Below are 24,519 nucleotides of genomic sequence, written 5' to 3' on the forward strand. Positions count from 1 at the left end.
TTATTCAGAAGTTTCACTTCAGAGGTGAAATAAATGTCATGGTTTGCTGAGACTTATAGGAAGTTTTAAGGTGGTTATTAGATGATTAATAATCACAGGAGAATGAATAAAGTCCATAGACAAATCACTGCCCTGACAGTAGCATCTTGACAGGCTGAGAAACCCATTTGAATGCAGAGGTATGTACCAAGATTCACCAAAAAGGTCATTTCAGGAGGGGTGTTTAAAATGAAAACTATGTTTTGGAAAATAAAATTTACATCAGAAAAATGAAAGCCTGTAACTTTCCATCTGCAGTAAAATTACAGTCATGTAAGGTCCCCTGCATGTCTGCAGGGACCTGTTTGGTAGTCAGAAATGCAAGTTTATTTTTTTTTTTTCACTCTTGAACTTATTAAAATGAGGCCCAGATTTACCATTTTTGAGCTTGTATCCTACAGAGAAGTTAAACTGTCCTATAGCCATGGATTATAAATCCCTGACCTGACATGGTAGTGAGTGATTCTTGTTTGCTCCTTCCCTGCTACAATCATTAGAGAAATGCTTTCTCTTGATCAGAGACCACAAATGGATTCCTACAGTTCTCAGGCTAGCCAGGGAGTTAGTTAGCCTGTTCTCTTTCTGTCATTAAAAGAACTGTATAGAATGATTAAAAAGAGGCCATGAACATGGAGAACAGTGCAATTATTTCAAATCCATATTTTTACCAGCTGTTAATCATGCCAGCAGTTTCTTCCCACTCTGCTTCATGTGCTGAGCCTCCTCATTTCCTTTAATAATTAATTAGAGCACTTTTCAAGCAAAAAGATTCTCACAAACTCCAAGGCTCCTCTGAATTTAGTGACTGTCAGCCCCGTCAGCCTTTCAGCGAAGTTTATTGGTTATATTTTATCAACTCCATTCACAGTAAACCTGTTTGTCACTGCATTGGTTCTTGCTGGTTGTATTGCGGGACAGTCACTTTCCTGACACATACGAGGGCCAAAGGGACACTTGCACCAAAGAAATGTCATAAAGGGATTGTGCAAAAGAGCAATAGCAAGAACCAGAAAGGAGGAGACAAAAATGTGCAGAGCTTAGGATTTATTAATTTAGGATACCCTGTTTCACATGTTGCTTTCTCCTCCCTCTCTCAGCAGTTTTTTCCCTTAACACAGATGTTCCTTCCCGCCACCTAAATTGTAAGTCTGATGTCCCAGACTGAATTTAGTTGTGCTATTTTGTAGAAACACATTAGGCTGAGGATCAGTATAAATACAGTGACTTCTGTGTTTTGCTTTTGTTGCATAGTGAAGCCTTTAGTCTTGTTTGGTTATCTAAATCCCGCTAAAGAGAAATGTAGACAAAACAGTAATTGAAACACAGATGTGCCATGGTGAAATATGAAAGACAGCTGTTACAATCTCTTTTGCCTCAAGGTATGAATGAAAAAAAGATCCCAACATCCCAAGGTAAATTTGCTATGTGATAGGATACTTGTAGCAAATTTTGAGGAAAGGCCTCCTGGGATGGAATATACTAGCTGCTTTCTCTAAATATGAAGCTACAATGAAAACAAAATCTGTCTGCTACAGAGAAACCACTATTGTGTGGTTTCTATTTTCATATAACAGACATTTGGAAAAGTCCCTTTAAATCCATAATTCACTCTCTGGATACAAAAAAAAAAACTTATTTTCCTTTAGAATCATAGAACCACTGAGGTTGGAAGGAACGTCTAAGATCATCGAGTCTAACCATTAACCCAGCACTGCTGGGTTCCCCACCAACCCATGTCCCTGAGTGCCACATCCACACATCTTTTAAATACCTCCAGGAAGGGTGACTCCACCACTTCCCTGAGCAGCCTGTTCCAATACTTGACAACCCTTTTGGTGAAGGAATTTTCCCCAATGTGTAATCTAAACCTCCCCTGGAGCAACTTGAGATCATTTCCTCTCTTCCTATCACTTGTTACTTGGGAAAAGAAACTGACTCCCACCTCACTTTCTTGTCTCACTTTCACCTCACATCTCCTTTCAGGTGTAAGAAATTTGCATGCACTGACTGAAGTGCTTTGCCACAGACCCATCTATTTTTTGGTGACCTTACCTATTATTTAATATTTGAAATTAGATTTCAAGTTCCTTGAGACAGGAATCCTATATCATGCAACATAGAGGTCTTTAGAATACACTGAGCCGACTTTAAAAACACCTTAAAAAGAAGAAAACATAACATGGCAGTGATTCTGAATTTCATAGGCCTCCATCAGTTTTTACTTCTCATACAAAGGATTTTGTATTAGACTTGGAATTAAAGACTGCATGTGGGCAAACTGGGAGCAAAGGCTATACTCAAAATGTTTTTACATTTTAGTTTCACAGACCTCCTGTCACCCATATAAGTAAAGACAAATCTCCCCACCCAGCTAACCAATCAGGTCACCACATACTTCACTAAAGTCATTAGCTCAGGAAGGTTTTTATAGTGTTTCCTGCTTATTTACAGATCCCTTTGTCTTGTGAAAATACCAGCTCTTTGGGCAAGAGGTTGCCTTCAAGACATTTCTCAGGCACCTAACTTTGCTATTGTTGGAACACTGATACCTCCTGCTTTTGCACGGGGCCTTTACATTCTAAGTTTTTTTCTGAACTTCATTCAGTCACAGAATTTAATGTTATAATCTTACCATGCTCAACTACCTAAGTGTGGGTGGTGCTTTTGGCTGTGGTACCTGAGTGCCCAGGCAGACAACAACTCAACAACAGTTTTACTGACAAGTAAGAGTGAACCAGATGATCATGCAGTTTTGGATCAGAAGTGTCTGTCAAATGTGCCCAGAATCTGCAATGACTGTGCCACTCCGCTGATTGCTCTTACCAGAGTTCATTTTCCAGGTGGCATGGGACAGGAAAGAAGCAGAAAGAATCTCTGAAAAATTGCATTCTTGGTCTCTGGCAATGATGACAGCAGCACAAATTGACCTTATATATCATTGATGAACACTCCCCATAAATACAAGCAATCCAGGAAACCAGCTGATATTGCAGCTTCTTTGGTGAAACTCTGCAATTCAGTGTGTGCAACACACAGCACTTACTGTGTAACTTCACTACAGAACTCCTCCAGGATTTATAGCAGTTCAAGCCATGTGAGAACACTGCCAGACACTGTGACTTGTGAGTAGAAACTCTGGATAAATAGAAGACATTGTATTTACTTGGTTTAGCTACATTATTGGAGCTTTGATATGTATTTGCCAGTTAGCTGAGAGACTTGGGGAGCTGGATCAAAGAAAGCTCCTCTGTGTGTGTCTGTGTACAGACACATGCAGAGATTCATACTTACATAACCTTACCAGTATAAAAAAAGTGGGTGAAGAGTCTTCCAGTTTGTCTAGACTTGCATGGTGGAAATAGTTGTACAATCAATATCTATGACCAATTCATTCATCTCAGAAAAATACCCTGGAGGTTTGTTTTTTTTTTTTTTAATTGTTCTTATTACTCTACTATTCCTATTTTTATGCTACTGTACACTTGATGCTTTAGAGGTGTGAAGTACTATTAGAGTATAGGAAATACCTATAAATACTACATATGCCACAGATCTTAGACTATATCCTTCCTGATTTACAGCCTTTCAGTACACACCATCTGTCTTATCTTGACTAACAAGAGGAGGGAGAAAGGAAGAAGACTGGACTTGGGGGTTGAAGGACAGAATATTATAACTGTTTACTTGTTTTCTGTTTTGAAAACAAAGGCAGTTAGGTTAATAAAATTCTTACACTAACGTCGTTTGTTACCATTAATTAATCTTGATGATATGCATGCACTGTACCTCTCAAAATCACAGTGACATCTTTCACAGTGCTGCTTTCCAGCATCTGATACCATTGTAATAAGACATTATATGAAACTCCTTTATTACTATGGCTAAGGATATAAAAATCTAACAGATGTCTGAATGACAAATATGTAATTGAATAAATCATATTATGCAGTGCACTGATGTGTCTACTGGGAACTGGTAAAAGCAGCATCTGCTTTGGTCTGGGTTTATTTTTCCACTGTGGTTCCGGCTGGAAACCATTGCATAGGAGCAGCATGTTGCTTGTATCCTGAAGAGTCCCACTGAGTCTGCATTTCTTTGGACTCTTTCAGGATTTTTTAGGATGGTTTTCTGATTTCACTGACTCATGCTGCCCTCTACAAGGTGACCCTTAAGCAGGTTCATGCACTTGTTCTCTCCCAGAATCACTACTCACTACCATGGACATGCCTGCAGTCCGATGGTGTGAAAAGTCATGGTCTTCAGGGTAAGGTGAAACAGCAGGGTAAGGTGGAACAGCATTGTTTACAATGAACAACAGGGGTTTGGTTTTTTCATTAAAAACCTACTGAGCTCCTAGATAGATTTGACTTGCTGGTATTGACAAGATACTCCGATATTTTGATATTCAATGGGTGGAACTATGATGCAGTCTTACATTACTGTAATAGCTCAGCAAAGATCCTTGAGCATGTTGTATATTTTGAATTTGCTGTAATGGAAGAAAATATTTCTGGTGACTTCAGGAGGAGGGGATATTGCTTTACTGTGATTCTCCAAGCTTTGCCATGAAAATATAGTCAGCTGTAGGCAGTAGGAAGTCAAAGCTGACCGAACAGTCTAATATATGATGCCTTCTGTTTGCTCTTCAGGGTTTCTACAGCTTTCAGTATTCAGATATTCAGTAATTTCAGAAATTCAGTATTCAGAAATTTCAGTATTCGGATATTTTAAAAGCCTTTCCCAATTTAACACAGAATCCCTGATGCATCCCTAACTAGGGAGGATGATTAGATGAGCCAGGCACACAGTGCTGTTCCACTAAGGATAGTCTCTGTGGCAAATCTTTGAAAAGCAAAAGATAAACTCCCACTAGAATACCCAAAGAAGCAATAACCATATGGGGATTGTGATGTTGAATATATCAGAGAAATCAAGAAAAAATATATCTCAGGATAAGTCACCATATGGCAGGCATCAGCAAGGCTTAGATATTCTCCTCAGCTTGGGCTGTTTCTTGCACAGGTCACAGATAAAACCCACTAATACCAGGGGAAAAAAAAGAAAGATCAAAGATCAACATGAGTTAAAAGCATCTCAATATGTGGGCACAGCATGTAATCCATGCAGCAAAATAATCAGTGTATTATATTGCCAGCTGGCATTTCCAACACCTGATTGCACACAGGGGTACAGCCATCTCAGTTCCCTCTGCCTGCAGCCTGGTCCTCTGACTACAGCTATGGGAACCATGAAGAAAAAAGGTAATCTGACCTCACACTGCAGGACAAACAACCATCATGTGAGGAGATAATTAGAACTTCTCTTTACCTGAATCTTATACCATGCTGATTACCACAGTTTCTGAAAGTGCACTCAAAACAAAAATTAAACTTCTTTTTTCTCTTCCCCCTACCCTGCATGTTTTCTCAGGAATTGCTTCCCGACTGTCTTCTGTCCAGGACCACTCAAATCATATATATTTAGAGAATGTTTCCCTTCAGTTGAAGCATCAGACACCAGTCCTTGCCAACAGCAATGGAACTGATTTGACAGTGCAAAAGATGTGTGACAGCATCTATGCTAGGAATAGTTTCCCTCCCTTTCTGGAGGTAGCTCATACATTCACAAACTGGTCAAATTTGTTTTGTAATGCACTGGTCTAACGCTTTGGGAAAGTGAGTTAGCAATTTCCAAGGTAATTCCCCAATTTTCCTGCCAAGAGCTCTGACAGGACCCTCCCAGGGAAAGAATCATTAAGCAAACATCTGTCTACTTCCTATCTGTCAACATCACAACAGCTTCAGAAGCGGGAACTGACATGAAGGACCTGCCAGCTTTACCGGAGCCCACATTCTGAGGCTGCTAAGATTAGCAGAAACTCTGTCTCAACAGTGATAAAGACCCGGAGAGATACTTAACTGCACAAAGTAGCGAATTACTGTTTTCCTAAATGTATTTTGATTGCCTTGATACAATATATGTCAATTTTTACAATAAAAGTCTCCCTTGAGAGCCTGCTGCAGAATTAGCATTGTCACCTGTCTAGTGATGATACATTGTACTGTCAGCTTGTCAAAATGATTAAGTGAACAAGAAAACCAAATTTTTAGCACTTTCTTGATAAATTGAGAGCAGAAGGGTTCTTTCTGTTTGTCAGCATCTGCCTTGTTTTAGTAGTTTGGCTCTGATGGTGGAGGGAAAAGGAAAAACAATGGGGAGAAAGGCAGGGAAACCCATTAATCTTGAGAAAAACAAGACTCTGATGTGCTCATCAACCTTAAGATTAACATCACTCAAAAAACAATGGGCAATTTTATTTTCACTTAAGAGGAAAATGTTAAAACAACTTGCTACTTCACATTCTCAGAAGAACAATGTACAAAACACCTGTTACCTAATAGTTTCTAGAATATTTTCAGGGGAACAGAATATGTTAGTTATCTTCCTTGCCACAAAATGGACCAGCCAACACTTCCAAACTACACCTGAAATAACACTTTTGCACAGTACCTAGCAGAGAATATTTTCATCAGTTAGATGACTACCAAAACTGTGATATTATGTCACCAGGAAGGTACTGCAAATGATATTAGTGACAGAGACTGTACCATAGTTACCTTGACAGAAACCTGTAATCAAGTTGAAAATGTTTAATATTTTGGATGTAGATATTACAGATGCATCTTAATGGAATAAAAGTCAACTACTACATTTGATAGAGGACTGCTTCAGACAACTATGAGCATTCTCTGTGGTGTCTTAGCAGAAGGCACATAAATCTATGTCTTGCCCAACAGCATGGTTGATTTTGCCTGCCCACTACTGCAATCAGTGGAGACAATTAGAGATCATATTCAATATGCCTAATATAGGTATCTGCCAGCTTCAAAGTTCAGGCTACATAGTCAGGATTTCACAGCCTCGGAAAGCAGATGATCTAAATTATTTTGTCATCTCTTGACCTTAGAAACTGTTACAGGTAGACACCAGCCTTACCTGTTGGTCAATTGGCTGTTGTGGCACTGAATATTCATGTTTCATCAGCTCCTATCTCTGTCAGAGATGAAAAAATCCTTGCAATGTTTACAAGAGCATCTCCTTAACTATGGGTCATATGTAAGCCTAAAGTGAAGTGCCAGGCCTATTCACGAGCTGCTTCATATACACAAATCTGAACAAAGGATCATTTTCTGAAGATGAATAATAAGCTGGCTTCCTGTTTTCTTATCCCACCGAGAGAATATCTGAAATGTGTAACAGTTAAGCTTAGAAATCATAGCATTTAAGTTACTGGGACAGTAATTTCCCTGAACAGCTACCACTGGAAGCAGTTCAGAGATAATACTTGGAAAACAAGAAAGAAAATGCCCTTGGAGTATCAGTAAACTTGTAGCTTGTGTTTCTGAGCTTGCCAGTATTAACAATGATATGGAAAGAAAACAACATCCTCTTTGAGCAGATGTTTTATTCACTTGGGTCATGTACCAGAACCCCCATGTGTTGGGCCATCACCTAAACAGCTGTGTGCCAGTGCAAGAGAAAGTGGAAGTTCTTAAACACACCATCAGTCAAGCCTGAATATGGCAAATGCTAGAAGATTACAGGATTTCTTGCTGTAAGTCATGGGGCCTAGTCTAGTTTGAAATAAAAAAGAAAGGGCAGTTTAATGGGGAATTTAGATCTTATAAAATATGCAGGATTACATACATATGCTTATATTACTGCTCCTAGTTCCAGAAAAGTAGGAAGAATACAGACTTGCTGTCTGTTCTAATCAGGAACAAACACTAAATCACAATTGTGCCACACCTTTCCTCAGTTAGTTTTCAAGGCTTTTAAAGTACTAATCCTGTATTCAGTGTTCTCTGCCCAAATACTCCCCCAGGTCTGCAGCTGGGAGCTTTTGACAAGGGAGCTACTGGCATTACCCACCATTTAAATAAATACTTGTACCAAGCCTGTATGAGATTGTGGACAAAGAAAATATCTGTGTAGTAATTATATGCTTTATTCCCCTTTCTGTAGATTGAACTTGAGAGCTGAAGAACAGAACTGTCACTGGCAGAAAGCCTCCAGAAAGACTGGAGCTACAGAAGGATGAAAGCTGCTGGGAGCAGGACAAGAAAGCAGGACCATTAGACATATGGGAGAAGAGTTGACTGTACACATCAACTGGAAAGCTGTTGACTGGGAATATGTGAACACCCCTACTGTTTTTTTTCCTGTGTTTGTGCAGAAAACCACATTTCTTCTAATAGCCTCAATTGCAAATCTGTGCTTTTTTATTCCCCTACTAAGGTTTAACCAGGACAGTACTATGACAGCATCATAAGCACGGGCAATTTCTTTCCTTGTTCCATCCACTTCCAAAGGTAGCCATTCCCATCTGGTATTACCATTAATAACCAGATAAATCAAAATATAACTATAACGTAAGTTTATATATTGGCAGCAAACTTCTACTAACATTATATAGCTTAGAAAATAGCTAAAGGATCATTCTGATATATGTTCCATTTATATCAATAAACCCCCATTTATCTGTTTATTAATAGTGAAACTTTAGCTTAGAAATACATCTATAAAATAAAGCATCACCTCCATTATGTGAAACTGAAGTCTGAGCAGTGTAAGTAGCAGTAAAACCATACTGTGTCAGCACCTTGGCAAAAATATCTTTTCACCCAGCAGCTGATAACAAAATGTGATAATGTCACATCTGAATTAAAACAACAAGGATATTTATGCAGAGGTTTAGCAGAGAGCATTCAGCATAAAGAACACACCTAACAGAAATAGATCTATTCTACCACATTCTCCTTTCTTAAAATACACATCGTAAGTGTTCATTTCATTAGACTGCTGGAAAGCAAGACTTTTTCAGATCCTTATAGCAGCATCAGTTTAACACATTGCAATGATGGATTGATAGTAATTTGCCTTGTAAAAAGAATGCACTTCTAGACCTGCAGCAGGCAGCCTCAACTGTGCCTTAAGCAAATTTCTAATACTCTTACCATGCCCTTCATTGATATATGTGCAAGTACATTTGTCTGTGCATAATCTCTTAGTACGTGTGCCTAATGAAACCATTAAATCAAGCTGCAAAATGGCTATTTATCAAAAAGTAAATACCTCTGAACAGAGCTCAGACTTGGTCTCATGCATCTCCATGGCAAGGGCAATTAGGAGTAATTGTTGCTAGAATCACTTTCACATGGTTTTTAAGCAGCAATCCTGGAACCTGTGACAAAGCTTACTACCTAAGGATACAACAGCCCGTATTTTCAAAGCTCACAAATTCTCTGTATCAAATTCGGGATCTCTCATTAGCAAAGTGTGTGCATGAGCACAGCTGATCTGCTGGTGGCCATTTGCATACATCAGGTGTGCAGAAATATGTGTGAGCATGCATCACCTACCAGGCAAAGAGGTTTTTGTATTAAATAAGCACAGCTGTGTCTCAGTCTCAGCTCTTGCCCATGCATGAGCTCCAGGCAGTAGATCCAACTGTTTGAGAGTACCCGAGGCACGAGGCAGTGGCTAAGGGTGGATCAGGGAGGATGCACTGGAAAAGAGTTACACCTCCATGAGGATTTTAGCCGGGAGAACAGGAGGCTCAGGGGAGACCTTATCGCTCTCTGCAACTCCGGAAAGGAGGGTGTAGTTGTGTGGGGATCAGCCTCTTCTCCCATATAAGCAGTGCCAGGATGAGAACACACAGCCTCAGGCTGTGCCAGGGGATGTTCAGGTTGGACCTCAGGGTGAATTTCCCCACAGAAAGGTTGATTCAACATTGGAATGGACAACCCAGAGAGGTGGTGGAGTCATCATTCCTGAAGATGTTTGAGAAATGACTGGAAATGGCATTTAATGCCATTATCTATTTAAGAGGGTGATGTTCAGTCAAAGATTGGACTCAGTGATCTCAGAGGTCTTTTCCAATCTGAGTCTGATTGTGAGAATGACCAAAGCCCTTGGCTATTCTACAGCTGTGCTTCCCTGGCTGGGGCAGGTTCCTCCCTTACATTCAGCACATGAAGGTGCCCAGCAGCAGCTCGTGTCTTCTAAAAACCACACCACAAGTGTGAGTGAAGGACTATGAATGAAACTGGGGACTCATAAGCAGGTCTCAGGTAAAAGCACACATATGACCTGGCAGATGTGAAAATGTAAAAGCTATTGTACAATGCACAGAACGGTGGGTCATCTTCATTTCCTCCTCAATAGACACACAATGGGAACACTCAGGATGGCTTTGTAGAAGAGATAATTAACTCACAAATACATTTTAGTGCCTTGAAGAAGTCAATGAACATAAGGATACTAGTGATCTAGTGGGTATATTTAGGTTTCCAAAAAGGAACTCAGTTGTCATATGGTGTAGAATGTCCCCTCACAAAGAAATAATGTTCAGATGATAGAAAACCAAACATACCTTTTATATTATAAAACCACCTCCTTCTTGCCAACTTGATTTTATTCCAGAGATGGTGATATTTCTGTGCTAAGAATACCACTATCTCCCTTACACACATGCTGTGAACATTCACATCTGAAAAACATGGATGTGTTTGATCAAACAGAGCTACAGATGCGTTTCCATGAACACATTGAGAACAACGTGCCCTCTCTGCAAGCCAGAAGGGTTCCTGTGCAGTTTGTTGCTGAGGGGGAGGGGGAAGATTTGTGAATATTTCTCCCCAAGTCATGCAGTCTTCAAGGAAAAATACCTAGCAATTTAAACATCAACCTTCAAGTTAATGTTTACCACCTTCAAAAGCAGACAACAAGGAACAGTCTTTCATAAACAGGACTGCACAGACCAGGCACTTCCCAATGACTCAGCTGTAACAAGGAGTACTTTTGTGATGTGTCTACTCTTATTAAGCAGCATATGCTTTTATCTCTATACCTCAGTTCTTGCTTTTGAGGCAAAACCACACACTTTTCCAGCTGCAGAAGGTCAGCATAATATTGGATGAGAAAAAGGAAAAGAGGATGGCAAAGCATGGAAATACAGAGACTCAAATAAGATTTTACATGATTATTTCTTTTTTACCTTGAGCTATAAGGCAACCATTGCCTACTTTCCAGGATGTTTAATTTAATTAACACAGCCTACAAGGATATTTAAGCAGCAGTTAATAGATTATAAAATACAAAATAATAAGCAACAAAAATGTCCTGTTTATGTGCATTTTGCTTTTTATTGTAAAGACAAAATGATTGTGATTTTATCTGTATCTGGTCTTTCCAACTCTTACTGAAATGATGTGTCATGGTGTTTTAAGCTTCAATTGCCACTCCTCAAGCAAGCGAGCCCATCACTTAGAATTAGAAACAATTTTGAAATAAATCCTCAGGCTGTAGCAGTGACAATGCTGACTGCACTCCACTACTGCTTGGAAAGGCAACTGAATTTCCACTTCACTCTGCACTCCCTTCATGAGCCCTCCCTGCTGATGATTTTACCTAAGCACAAAGATAAACTCGATCCTCACCAGAGAAAGGAGAAAGAATATTTCTTCTTAGCTTTGTTCTCATCCTATCTCTTTTCCTGCTCTCTAAGCTTTTTTTTTAATGTGTTTTTTCTTCTAGTCTAATAGCACTCACTACAAACTGCATTATCTTGAGCACAATCAAAATGTTGCTGAGGGCTGCAATGCAAATTTCCCAAAGGTCTCAAGTGGCCTCTGATTTGTCAAGACAGTAAAGTCATTGAGTCTCTTTTTAACTTGGACACATGGCATGGGAATGCAGATGGCTCCTGCATGAGCTTCTCATTGACTGGATTATACTGCTCTCTGGCTTACTTTCAGCCTGTACCTAATTACACCCACATAATTTCAAAAGTAAGGCTTCCTCACCTTAGTATTTCCACGTGTCACCATTTAGTAACTGAGCTGAGTGGCAGCTTATGCTTCAGAATCTACACATCTGCTTCTTAAAATGAACAGGAGGATCTGATATTTAAAAACTCTCATTTTTATTCTCAAAATCTAATAATAACTGCCAAACATATTTACTCTTGTATGACTAATCAAGGCACAAAAGAAATTAGATTTAAATACATTATGGCATTGTGTGATTTGCTGTGGTACCTCAGCTTGCTCTTACAACTTAGTACCATCTTTTTCTGAGTTTGACCTCTCCACTTTCTAGGTAACAAAGGTTATGAACTTTTATGAAGAAGATAGCATGGCATACAAATGTTTAGAAGATTACATGATAGAGGAATGCAGCATAGTTACAGAGAGAGACTGGAGAACCGTCACTGCTTTAGGGCATGCAGTTCTGAAAGATGGGCAAGGCTTACAAAAATTCTGTTCAATATGTAAGGCTGATAAGCCAGGAAGATAAAGGTCTAATATGAATGAATCAAACATTCAATGCTCCCACCTTTGACAGTAGTCTGATGGGTTTATCAGCTACAAACCTCTGAAAAATCAAGCCTTTTTTGGTTTGTTTTTAGGAAACAGAATTTCAAATCTCACAATATTAGTCCACTTTTGTTGTGAAATAAAGTGAAACACTCATTCATACACTTCATCCAGAGAGTGTAGCGGCACATAATGGTAGCAACACCCAGCATCTGTTGGTCCAAACATTTGCAGTAGCTTAGTGGATGCCCGGTGGCCTGGAAGTCACTGTGAAAATCATCACTATTTTCTATGTTGATATTAAGACTGTGTCGTTATAAGTTAATATATCAATGATGAGGTTATTAACTTCCTTGCTCTGATGAGAAATCAATACAGTTCTGCCCAGTCTTCTATTAACACATAAAATGTGTGAGTAACATCAGACAGGTTCTAACATTATGTTAACAAAACTACAGACAAGCAGTGAAGCACAAAAGATCACTTTATTTTCCAAATCACACCTCTCTCATTCTTGAAAAGGTGTATTTCTAATTGTTACTATTTTAAATATACTCTATATTTTCCTGTGAAGTTAAATACTTTGAAGAAGAATCCCCAAAGAAATAAATACAAAGCACAACAGTTTCACTTTATTATTTGCTTTGAGCATTGTCTGGTCCTGCATCCACTCTGGTACTCTGCTGCTCTTTGAAACTGTAAAATCCACTGCCAGTCTTCCTTGTTTGCCACAGCCCTCTGCTTATCAGCTGTTAATACAAACAGTTAATACAATGCCAGAGCATGCACAAAATATCTTACAGCAGTTTAATAATTCTAAAACTTTCGTTACAAATACACACATTGCTACTAAGAAAATAATTGGGATGCTTCTTTTTCCGGATGCTCATAGAAAATTCCATGTTACAAAATGCTTGTTTGATGATATGCATGTCTGCTGGTGAAAAGGAAATCAGTACTAATGAGGTTTGCCAGGTTGTTAAATGGATAACTTACAAAACCAGACAATTCCCGAAGTCCTCAGCTGGATCACTGCAGCACAATCTGCAACCACCATTTTACCTGAAACCTAATTAGCCCAAAGGGTTGGTAATGCATATCTGCCACAGTATAAAATGACAATAAAATGACACCAAGGTCATCAGAATACACCATGTGGGGTTTATTCTCATATGATGAGCACAGTCCAATGCAATAGAATGGATCCTGCAGCCAGGGATGGAGCCCTGATGATGCAGTTTTATGATGCTTGTCACGATGATGGAGAGGTGGAAGTCATCCAGTGCAGGCAGCATCCTGTCCATTCAAAGAGAAAGTTGAAGCGCTTCCCATACCAGAAGTTGTGCTCCTGAAAAGCTTTTCTTGAAAGAGGTATCAGCGAGAGCCTGAACAGGTGTGGCTGTGAATTCATCCCAATTACACGTCTCACTCGGGACACTGTTCCTGAAAATGCAATCAGGGTCTGGCAGGCTGGTTTTGCTACATACACATCCACTTCAAAGAACATTTGAAGACTATGATAGAGGCTAAAAACTGTAGCTGAAACTCGTACCTGTTCACAACAAAGTCTGAGGTAGTTTAGAACCACTCTATGAGAAAGAAGGAAAGGGATTAAATGCAGAAAATTTTCAAGATACAATTATAATTGCTACAGAGAAGGAGAAGGTAACATAGTGTAAAATGGCTTTAAATAACTGTCAAGAATGAGGAGCCACTAACAGAGAATGAGTGAAAAAGTTCACTAAAAGCTAAGCTTCTATTTAGCCTGGCTCTGAACATTAACATTCACTTAAAAAAGAAAACCAAAGACAATAGTGACATTGAGCAAAGCAAAAAAGGAAAGAACATTTTATGAGAAACTGGACAAGGTTAATAGACATGCGGTCCAAATTGTGAAGTAATGCTGTACTTCACAAAATGAGTCCATGCGCTCAGTGTGATCTTCAGATCCCAGGACAGCTGAAATACCTTCACATAGGGACACTGAAAAGTTATGAAATCTTTAAAGGTTCACTCTTGATGATGAAGCTTACTTAGAAGAGAACATTTATGTACAATTAATGCACTACTAACAAATTGAGTGTGTATCTGGTGTACCATGGTGAGAAAGAAATACTTAAAATTTATATTTAAATTTAAGTTATGTAAGCCAGCATAATACCTGACCTACTTCCTAAGTCAAAAGTAAACTTCTTACTTATTTTCCTTTTAAGGGTAACAGACTGTAAACAGGGAAGTACAAGGCCCAAAAGGACTAGTATTTCACACATCCATAGATTGCCAAATTTGAATGTTGCTCACCAGCACTTGACAGCCTACTGGTAGTTGCCTTTAGAGTTTGATGTGAATGAAAGGGGATGATGATATTTTATTCAGCATAGGATAAAGAGGTAAAACTAAATAATTTTTTGAAATTCCTTAATACATCACAATATGGAGGAAAATTACAGGAACATCCCAGCAACAGATATATGATGCTATGTAGGGAGGAAAAGAAAAAAAGTAACAAGCAGGCTAGGGAAAGCATGTAGGAGAAAGTAAGAGCTGGAAAGACTGGGGACAAACAGAATTAGCTCAGACCACAAGAATTGTATCTTTGTGTTGCTCTTGCCATAAAAACTACTAATCCCTCACTTCCTGTATTCTCTTTTAGCACTCATATTCAGATGAGTAATAGATTCCTAAACAAAATTCCATTTTTAAACAAAGACTATAGAAACACATCTTTGCAAATAGTCACTTAACTTGCTTAACACATACGTTTCCATCACTATATACGCAGCCATGTAATTCCATACCAGTCTTTCTTTCCCCCAAACTCCTCTTTCTGCAACTCCAGCTCTTGCTTTAAGAGAGATTTCTAGTCTAATCATCCAAGCCTCATGAGCTCTTTATTACTGCATAAAAACATTAATTTTAGTATTTACCTCTCAAAATGAGTAAATTTCTGAAACAGATCCAGATCACACAACACCGACACCCTTGTTATTAAAAATGGCAAATACAAACTCAGAGAATAACCCAAACAGGATCCCGGTCTGTAAAAGCAGAAGAAACCTGCCCCTGTTCTCCAGCAATGAACCTGCCATGACTGTTTCAAAAGCCATTTCTCAGCATGACAAATCTCTATGAGAAATTCCTGAGAAGAACCTTACCATCTTTGAGCAACTGAAGATAACTCAAAAATCCACAGACATCTATAGAAGATGCCCAAAAGTCAATTCTGTGGCTTGACCATATTTCAAAAGCACAAGGTAAAAGTTTTGAGTTAAGACAAAAATTTCTTAACATCTGTGGTTAAACACACTTATTGGATTCCAGGTATCAACCAGATCTTGCCACCTAGCAACTATAGCTCAGGAGTACAGAGACAACAGAAAGGTGATGTAGACCACAAATTATGAATGAAGGAATGGCTGAACTGGGATTGCTCAGCCTGGAAAAGAGAAGGCTTTGGGATGACCTGACTGTGTCTGTCCAGTACTTAAAGGTAGCTGACAAGAGAGATGGAGATGGACATTTTTCAAGGACATGTAGAGGCAGGATAAGGGGGAATGGCTTCAAACTGACAGAGAGTAGGTTTAGATTAGGTATTGGAAGAAAATTTTAACTGTGAGGGTGATGAGGCACTGAACAGGCTGCCCAGAGAAGCTGTGAATGACCATCCCTGGAAGTGCTCAAGACCAGCTTGGATGGGTCTCTGAGCAACCTGGTCTAGTGAAATGTGTCCCTGTCATGGAAGGGAGGTGGGAACTCAATGGTCTTTGAAATCCCTTCCAACCCAATCATTCTGTGATTCCCTGATTCCTCTACAGAAAGACACCGTGATAATTACTGTTCACTTGGACTACAGGACACATAGACACCCTCATCTGAGCAGCAATACTGTCCAACTCACTTGGTATTTCAGGACTTGGCTAGTATTTTTTGGACACACAGAATTTGGTGCAAAAGATCATATTAGATTCATCTTGTAAATTCTTCAGACTCCTTAATATAATTGACTGAAGTTGTTGATGTGTATTTGCTGATTTTCAGGAGTCAGAGGATTAATTCTGAAAATGATGAAAAACTTGTTTTAACTGAGCAGCTGCACAAAGAGAATAGATGTGCCAAGATGATAAGTACAAAAAGGATGAATAAAAGTTTGTTTTACAAATAGTGCAGCTTTCCTCCTCTGTGATAGGCCAGGGCCTAAAGTATTAAGAGGCACTGGAGAGGCATGTTTACACCTGTGCAGGATAATGCCACCACTCATTTGAATATTTAGTACTCTGAACTTCAATTCCATTACATTCATGCAAGGAATCAATTATAATTTCTTCAGAACACTGAGTTGTATTACTGTATTAGGCTGCAAGGAACAGTATGAGAAGTACTTCTCTAATGACTGGCTGTGTGAAAATGAATAATGGCATGGGTGTACAGAGCTCATTCTTTACTTCCACCATCTGGATATGCCATAGTAATTAAACACGTACAGTATGATAAGACAGGTATGTGGCTGCACAGGCAGTCAGGACATGGGCATATGACAGATACCTGTAGTTTCCTACAGCTGCACTTTTAAATTTAGGCTTTCTTTATCTAAATAAAGTTGCAGAGTGATTTTAAAACTTTTCATGTAAGCATTCAAATACAGACCCAGATTCCACTGTGGAATGTGAGTGGGACTTTGTCACTACCTCAGCCAAAGCCTTGCAACGAAAGCTTGGCAAGGGCCAAAAAGACTGAAGGGTTTTTTTCAGCAGGTAACAGAAGTCTTGTGAGGGTTTACTCTGTAAACACTGCAAGCTACAGCAGACAAGGTAGCTAGGAGGAATATCTGTGTTCTTCAGACTGCACCCATCTTTGAGATGAGCATTTAACTTGCCTTTTATTATATATGCCTCACTACAGCCAAATTGCCAATATTTAACAACTGGACAAAAAGTTTGGACTGGTTCACCTGTACCTTTTTTAGACATTTACACTTTTAAAGCAACCAGCATCCTGTCATACCACAACAGCAGCATTTCAAACCTGCCTGCGTAGATTTTTTTTTTCTATTTTGGAGCTTTAGAACATATTCTAAATGCAAGCTAAATAATTAGCTACGACCTCAATTTAATACACATATACACACACACATACACAGAAATATATATATGTGTGTATGTATGAGTATTTAAGCAGTCCTAAAATTTGACCCAGGACCTTTACTTCTCTATCCTGAGCAAAGCTTTGTGAAGCTTACACACACACACACACACATATATATATATATGAGTTAACTCGTACAACTGACAACAACTATCAGTTCAGAGAAAACTAACTAAATTGAACCATTAACTGAGAGATGGGGATGGAAACCAGGCCTCAAGTATCCTCTGGGATCTACAATTATTTTTGAAGCTTGGTTTAATCCTCTGGCAACTGATATGATGATGCACAAGCCTAAATGTTTACTCTTGGATACATTAACTCTTACTGGCTCTATCATTTGCTTACTACTCTAGTCACAACAACAAAATTAGCAATGTATTCTCTTGTTTATTTGACAGTAGAATAACAACTGTCAAAATATAAGCCAATTAATATCTTCATAGAGAAATGCAATCTACAGCTTGTGAAATCAAAGTTCTAACCCCTTATTAAGTGTCTCTGAGTGGGTGCCACTATATAACCAGAACTACAATGATACAACAATCAGATAATTATGAAAGGCAATAACTTTGTCATCTAATTTTTGTACTGAAAATTTAATTAGATTGAAACAATTACAGACATTTTGCTTTCTTTTATGGAAACCAACTCTCATCAAGTCAGGTACTCAACTGAAAATTCTCTAATGCTGTCATTAGTAAAGACGAAGATGCATTAAACTGAATTTTTCAGCAATGCTGAGAAGCACTGAGTTCTTACATGAGTTGTCATAATGAATAACTGATTTTCATGGAGAAAAGAAGAAAGAAATGGAGCTCTGAAGGAAGAAAACTGCAGTGAAGAAGAGTTCTTATTCTAACAAAATTAGTGATTTATCCTCTCTATTGTCTTTTACATTAGACTTGCTTTAACTTCTCTCATTGTAATTCCATTTAAGTCATTTGAACTTGTTTAAAAACTGATTGGAAATGGCTTGAAAAGCATCTCGAAAAACTGTAAGCTGCACCACGTTTACTCACTTCAAAAATTAATTTCCTCAGATAATAAATTTCCCCTACATTCTGTGAATAAAAACCCTTTTATTTTCATTTAGAAAAAGTTAACTAAATAAAAAGATTTTAGAAAGGCCTTTGCTGAGCTCCACATAAGTTAAGTCTAAGCCTGAATTCAACCTATGGAAGTAAAATTGAGACAAGAAGGCCTGGGGAATTTAAGGATACTGAAGTACCAAATAGAATCAATGGCTCAATATTGTCAGTATAGTTACTTCCATTATGCAGAACTCTAACAACAGGTCTATTTTATAGTTTCTGATAAGAAAGCAATGAGTACCTGGTCTGTTCTGCTCTAGCCTTGTTCTAAATAGTCTAAATAGAATAATAGAATGATTGATTACACAGTTCTGAATAATTACAGCATTTCATCACTTTGATAAACCCTGATACTATGCCATAACATACTTTCACTGAAAGGAAAAGCAAAGATAAAAAAGAAAAGGGAAAAAAAAAAACTTCAGAGGAATATACAGGAAGTACACCTGACTTGGGAATCAATAAATACAGACAATAATTAGAAAGAATGAAAACATTCACACAAAACCAAAAATCAGTTTTGTGTTGTATCGTCCTTTGTTACTACTAATACATTGCTAACACAATGTTTAAGACAAGAGGCGTCTCCTAGGCAATACCGGTATTAGGGGTGTTTGTTGGTGGGCAGTATTAGAAGACCCAGTGGAGTTCAGCTCTCTGTAAACATTATATCTTTAAATAAAGGGAGTAAAGGTTTAAAGTGTGAAGGGCTTGAGGCAGGGCTTGCCTTAAAACCCTGCAAGCGCACTGAGCTCATCTTGATGCCAGGTTCTCAGAGCAACTCTAAATAAAATAAAGACTCTGAGAAAGGCCATTTTGACTGAGAAGAAGTCTAATATTAAAAATTGCTATTCACCTGCATGAAGGGATAATGCAAAGTTGGTTTTTCCTTTTATTGATTTATGGGGGCAGGAAACTGAAGGGTCTGTAGGACCTTAAGAGTTTTTGCTTCGGGGATTTCAGATATATTCATCCAGATTCTTGGCAGGGAGTGAATGTCATAGGAAATAAAGAGACATTTCTTTTCCACAATGAATTATAAGAGAAGATCAAACAGATGTTCCATAGGTGATAGCCCACAAGACTTATTTGTATCATAAAAATTAACTGTGCACATCAAAGATTACAAATGGAAAAATTCAATTTCTCTGAGAGCCTAGGCTCAGAAGAGATGGCACAACCTGTTTTGATTTTAGTTTTTTTAACATTCTGTACAATGGCGGCTACTAAATACTAACAGCTAGGAAGTTATGCCCTTTGCTTACTCACAGTTTTGAGAAAAGCAGACTGGTTTGATGGAACTGCAAAGAAATACCACCACTGCCAAGCAAGGACTTATCTACCAAAAGCAAGATATGCTCCAGGCTTCTCAGTAGTTCCAGCATGGATTGCAACTGAAAAAGTTTTCTGCTTTTAAAGGGAAAAAAATTTCAACTTTTTTGACTTATACATAAACATGAGAGTGGTATCCTCAGTAGCTGATCTCAATTCTTCCATGCTCCAAAGGCTGTTAAGCCATAAGGTAATCAGCCCTGCAGACTGGGAGGTGGCTGGCACATGCAGTATCCTGCCTCAGAACCCCGCACTGTCCAAGGCAGCTGTGGCACATGAATTAGAAGCTTTATACAGCACAGTGGGCATCCATCTTCACCAACAGACATTCACAAGTCAGAACACAGCAGTGGGAAGGGAGGGAACTGTATGCAAATGTCAGAACTAACTGTAATTTGGCAATGAAAAATACTATAATGTTATTGATATATTCTAATCAATTTTATTTGAAAGAAAAGGGATGCTTTTCTTATTTGAAATACCCTCTGATTCATTACTACTACTGATTATATTTCTTCTTCATTTTAGCACAACTAGCATCCAACAGGGAAATTATTTCAAATTAAGCAGTGTGATAAATTAAGATACAATTTGCTATGTTGATATAACTCATTTTATCACTATGGTTATGTAATTGGAAAACAGTATTTGTCCTGCACTAGCTTTGTTTTCTTCTGACAAGGTTATTTATCACCAGAGGAAATTCCAAGTTCATAAAACTGGTTAGCTGACATTTCCAATATAACATACTTTGTGAGAAGGAGCAAGTATCCTAATCAATTTTGCCAATTACACCAGTGTTTGTCTTAATACAAAATCTCATTATCCCTGAAAGACTGGCATGGAGTTCTTCCTAAAAGTCATGCAGATCTGGAGAGTAAGAGACTACATCATCATCAGTGTGAAAACAGAATAAGCAAAGTAGCAGGCAATGTAATCCAGACAGATATGGATGAATAACGAATTCTGTGACTGTAAAGTAAGAACGAGATCTTTTACAATACAGTGCAAAAGCATAACATTTTATGAAGATCATGAGAAATGTTAATGCATACACAGCCTTTGAATTTTTAGCTGCAGACTGTAAAACAACTCTTCTTAGAAAAACATAAATTATCTGCAAATTCATCTTTTGGTATTTGAACAACCGCTTGTCAGTGACCAGATGGAGCTCCACTTTTCTAAACCAAACATTTCTGATGTTCTGTTGCAAGTTGTCTAAGCAGGCAATATTTAAATAATCATCTTCAGGAATGAAAAAATACAATTTTCTTCAAGACGGATGTTTGATTTAGAAACTTTCTTTTGAATGTAGGAAATGACAATTTTGTACTTTGAAAAGTCAACTAAGGTCAAGATTAATATAGATACATTAATTAGTTTGTTGATATCATGAATGCTTTTCTTGTCATCCCACTGATGAATGAGAGAATTTGCATCTCAGCAGGTAAACATGTCTGATACTTCCTTAATCTACTATACAGCATTTGCTACAGTTAAAAATAAGAAAATAAGTGGAATACAGAATCAAAATTATTTAGAAAACAGATTACTAGTTACAAAGGAATATGGATGAAGAATCACTTTAAAAATAAAATATATTCGGGACTGATGTGTTCCATAAACATTTTTTTTTGCTAATAAATGCCTCCAGGGAACAAATACTTATTTCATATGCTTTCCATTCTGCTTGAGTAATTTTATATTTCCACTGTAGCTCTGCCTTTTATTCCCTTCTGTTTTCCTTGCCTTGGTTAGATTAGAGAGGTAGGGTGTTAATGGGGTACTTGATGAAGATTGAAGACCTAATTTCAACCCCCTTGGAGACCAGCCTGATTTGAACCTATCGAGGAGAGTGGAACAGTCTCTTCATGTCCTTGGGAGAAAGCCGTTTCCATTTCAATACTTCCAGCTTTCAGACATGGTCCCCTTCATTCATAAAGAAAGAAAAGGTGCCAGCACAAGAAGGTTCTGAATAATTTCATAGAATGTCAGTGGGGCTGCAAAAGCTCCCTTTCAACCTCCTTTATGGTTGATGAATATGAGGACGCGAGGTGGATCCAGGAGGGGAATGCAGGGAAGCAGGTGCTTGCAGCTCCAACAGGACAAGAAAGAAGCTACTGTCCACCAGTCCCCACCTCTGTTGTTGCTACTTCCTTACTACTCTCATCCTTGTGGGTATTGTTTTGTGCTGGGCACTCAAAATGCACACAGTGAAACACCTGGAAAGAACAAAAAATGAAGATAAAGCAAAACAATTTAATGCTGGCAAAAGCATGATCAAAGTAAGATGAAGTCTACATGGAAGTCTAGATGGAAGTCTACAGGCCAGATCAGTGACAAAGTCAAAACAAAATGTTTAACTATGAGGTCAAAAACATTTACTTGTGGGCAATGAACATTAGGCAGGGACAACACTGGAGCAAGAGAAGGCCTTCAAATTATACCAACCTTTACATATGGCACTAAAAATCAGAAAGATGGTTCCAAAGCAGATAGGAATATTTGTAAACAATTTTTTTTTTCTTTGCCAACTAGCAAAATACTAGAAATACCTACTACATGCTATTGGATAACAACAATTATATTAGTAGTCGTAAACACATTTTATGATCTAATCACTTCCTCAAGAGGCTGAATGTTCATGCACACTAGAAATGAAATTTAAATCATTACCAACATGATTCTATTTCAAGATTGCCCTCTGCTGTAATAACAGTGGCAGCTCTACAGACATGTCCTGGAGTATGCAGAAAGGCATTCAGTGTGTCCAAGGTGCTTCATCAGATGAAATATTCCATTTGAAATAGTGATCATTTTTTGATGATTCAAACAATACCTGGGACCAGTGTACAGGTGACTGTATCTTAAGAGTAAGAGGACCATGTGCTTAAGCATTTTTTCCAATTTACTTTCTACTTTACTTACTTCTACTTGTTCTTGAAGAGCCTGGGAGGAGAAGGGGGAGGAACTCTTTAAAATTGTTACAAAACCTCTTTCCACATGATATTGCATTACTAAGAATTGCACAACTTTGACACGTACTAAACAAAAATATTTTTTACATTGCTTTATATTTGCCTTTTTCCCATGCATTATAGTTTAAAAGCTAAAGGTCGATGAATATTAAATGCTGAATATTAAACTTATTGTCTTAATTTTGTATACTTCTATGACATCTTCTATTATTCTTCTCTTTAAAGCTCTTCTCAAAAGGTAATCTCTTATAATCTTAACTGCCCTTTCCCAGACCCTTTCAAATTACTATGGGCAAAATCAAGTATCATAACAAAGACATGGATATAATACATATTCATACAAGACTACAGAATACTATATTTTCTATCTTTTCTCCAATATAACCTAAGATCCTGTTATTCTTTTTGACCATCCCTGCTCAAGTGAACATTGAGCAGACATCTGCACTGACATGTTTGCAGTAGCCCCAGGACTTCTCTGAGGATGTAACTAGCTAATTCGAATTCTGACAGCATACATAAAATGAATTAAAAATATCTTCAGTCACTGCTTGGTTTTTTTTTAATCCCCATTATATTTTCTTGTGCTCCTCAGTGTAAGTTTTTTATGCAGATACATTGCAATATGTGCTTATATTTCTACATATACACTCATGCTCACATAAAGATGTATTGCTATGCCTTTATATATACATATATGAACAGATTACAAATCTGCACCAGCACCCACATAGAGACACATGTGCACAAAATGGTTTTCCTCTGCATTTCTTCTTTTTTTTTTCCCAAAGCTGAACTAATTCCTATATTGGCATACATTCTCTCCATCTGTTCTTGAGAAGTTCTTGAGAAGCCAATTTTTGTATTTATCTACACTTCTAGAGAAGTCCCTTTTGTACTCATCCCATTTTAAAATAACAGGTATTGTAATTTTTCCAGCTGCACTTTTCAGGATAAGGCCTTGCAGAAAAGAACATTCATCTGTGTAGCTCTGCAAGATGCTGCTTTCCTTGAAAGGAAGCACAGAATGTGATGGAGGTCTCTAATCCAGAAGATTCCGCATTTTTACTGTATCCCACAATAATAGCACGTCTCATTTAAAATCTCACTTCACATAGTGATACAGTCTTTTTAAACATAGTGTGGATAGCCCTGAAATTTAGCTAATACTAGTCTAGAAAGTCAGAAGTACACAATTCTTAAATTGTAACTTTCATTTTTACTGATTCTTTCGTATTAAATTCTTAATGGTCAGAACATGTGGCACATTGACAAGTCTGTGAATTTGAAACATTATTCTCAGTTACTCCGCCACCTCAGCATATAAAGAATACAGTGTGTGGGAGAAGCCTAAGCCTGAGAAGCACAGTCGAGCCCAGCTGCTTCATCCGGTATCAGAATTAAGCATTTCAGAACAGTATCACTAAAACAAACAATCTTGCATGTGCTTCTCTTAAAAGAAAAAAAAAAAAGACAGTTCAGGATCATCCTTTGACCCACATCATGTTCTACTTCTCATGGATATTTTAAGAGAGGTTGGACATGCAAAGC

The 24,519-nt window shown here is 38.0% G+C and overlaps 1 protein-coding gene across 2 annotated transcripts in view; it reads right to left on the reverse strand.

Annotated features, from left to right (window-relative positions):
- BTBD9 (BTB domain containing 9) overlaps window positions 1-24,519 on the reverse strand; it is a 140,969-nt gene that overhangs the window by 13,445 nt on the left and 103,005 nt on the right. Inside the window, exon 12 of one of the 2 annotated variants that reach the window (XM_053937650.1) lies at window positions 20,417-22,212. The exons of the other annotated variant lie outside the window; for it this stretch is intronic. Coding sequence (XP_053793625.1) covers window positions 22,108-22,212 — 105 coding nt within the window. The 3' untranslated portion in view covers window positions 20,417-22,107. Of the gene's footprint in view, window positions 1-20,416; window positions 22,213-24,519 lie in introns of those variants that run through there. 2 annotated transcript variants of the gene reach the window in all.

Source organism: Vidua chalybeata, chromosome 3 (assembly GCF_026979565.1).
Source record: "Vidua chalybeata isolate OUT-0048 chromosome 3, bVidCha1 merged haplotype, whole genome shotgun sequence".
Classification (NCBI taxonomy): domain Eukaryota; kingdom Metazoa; phylum Chordata; class Aves; order Passeriformes; family Viduidae; genus Vidua; species Vidua chalybeata.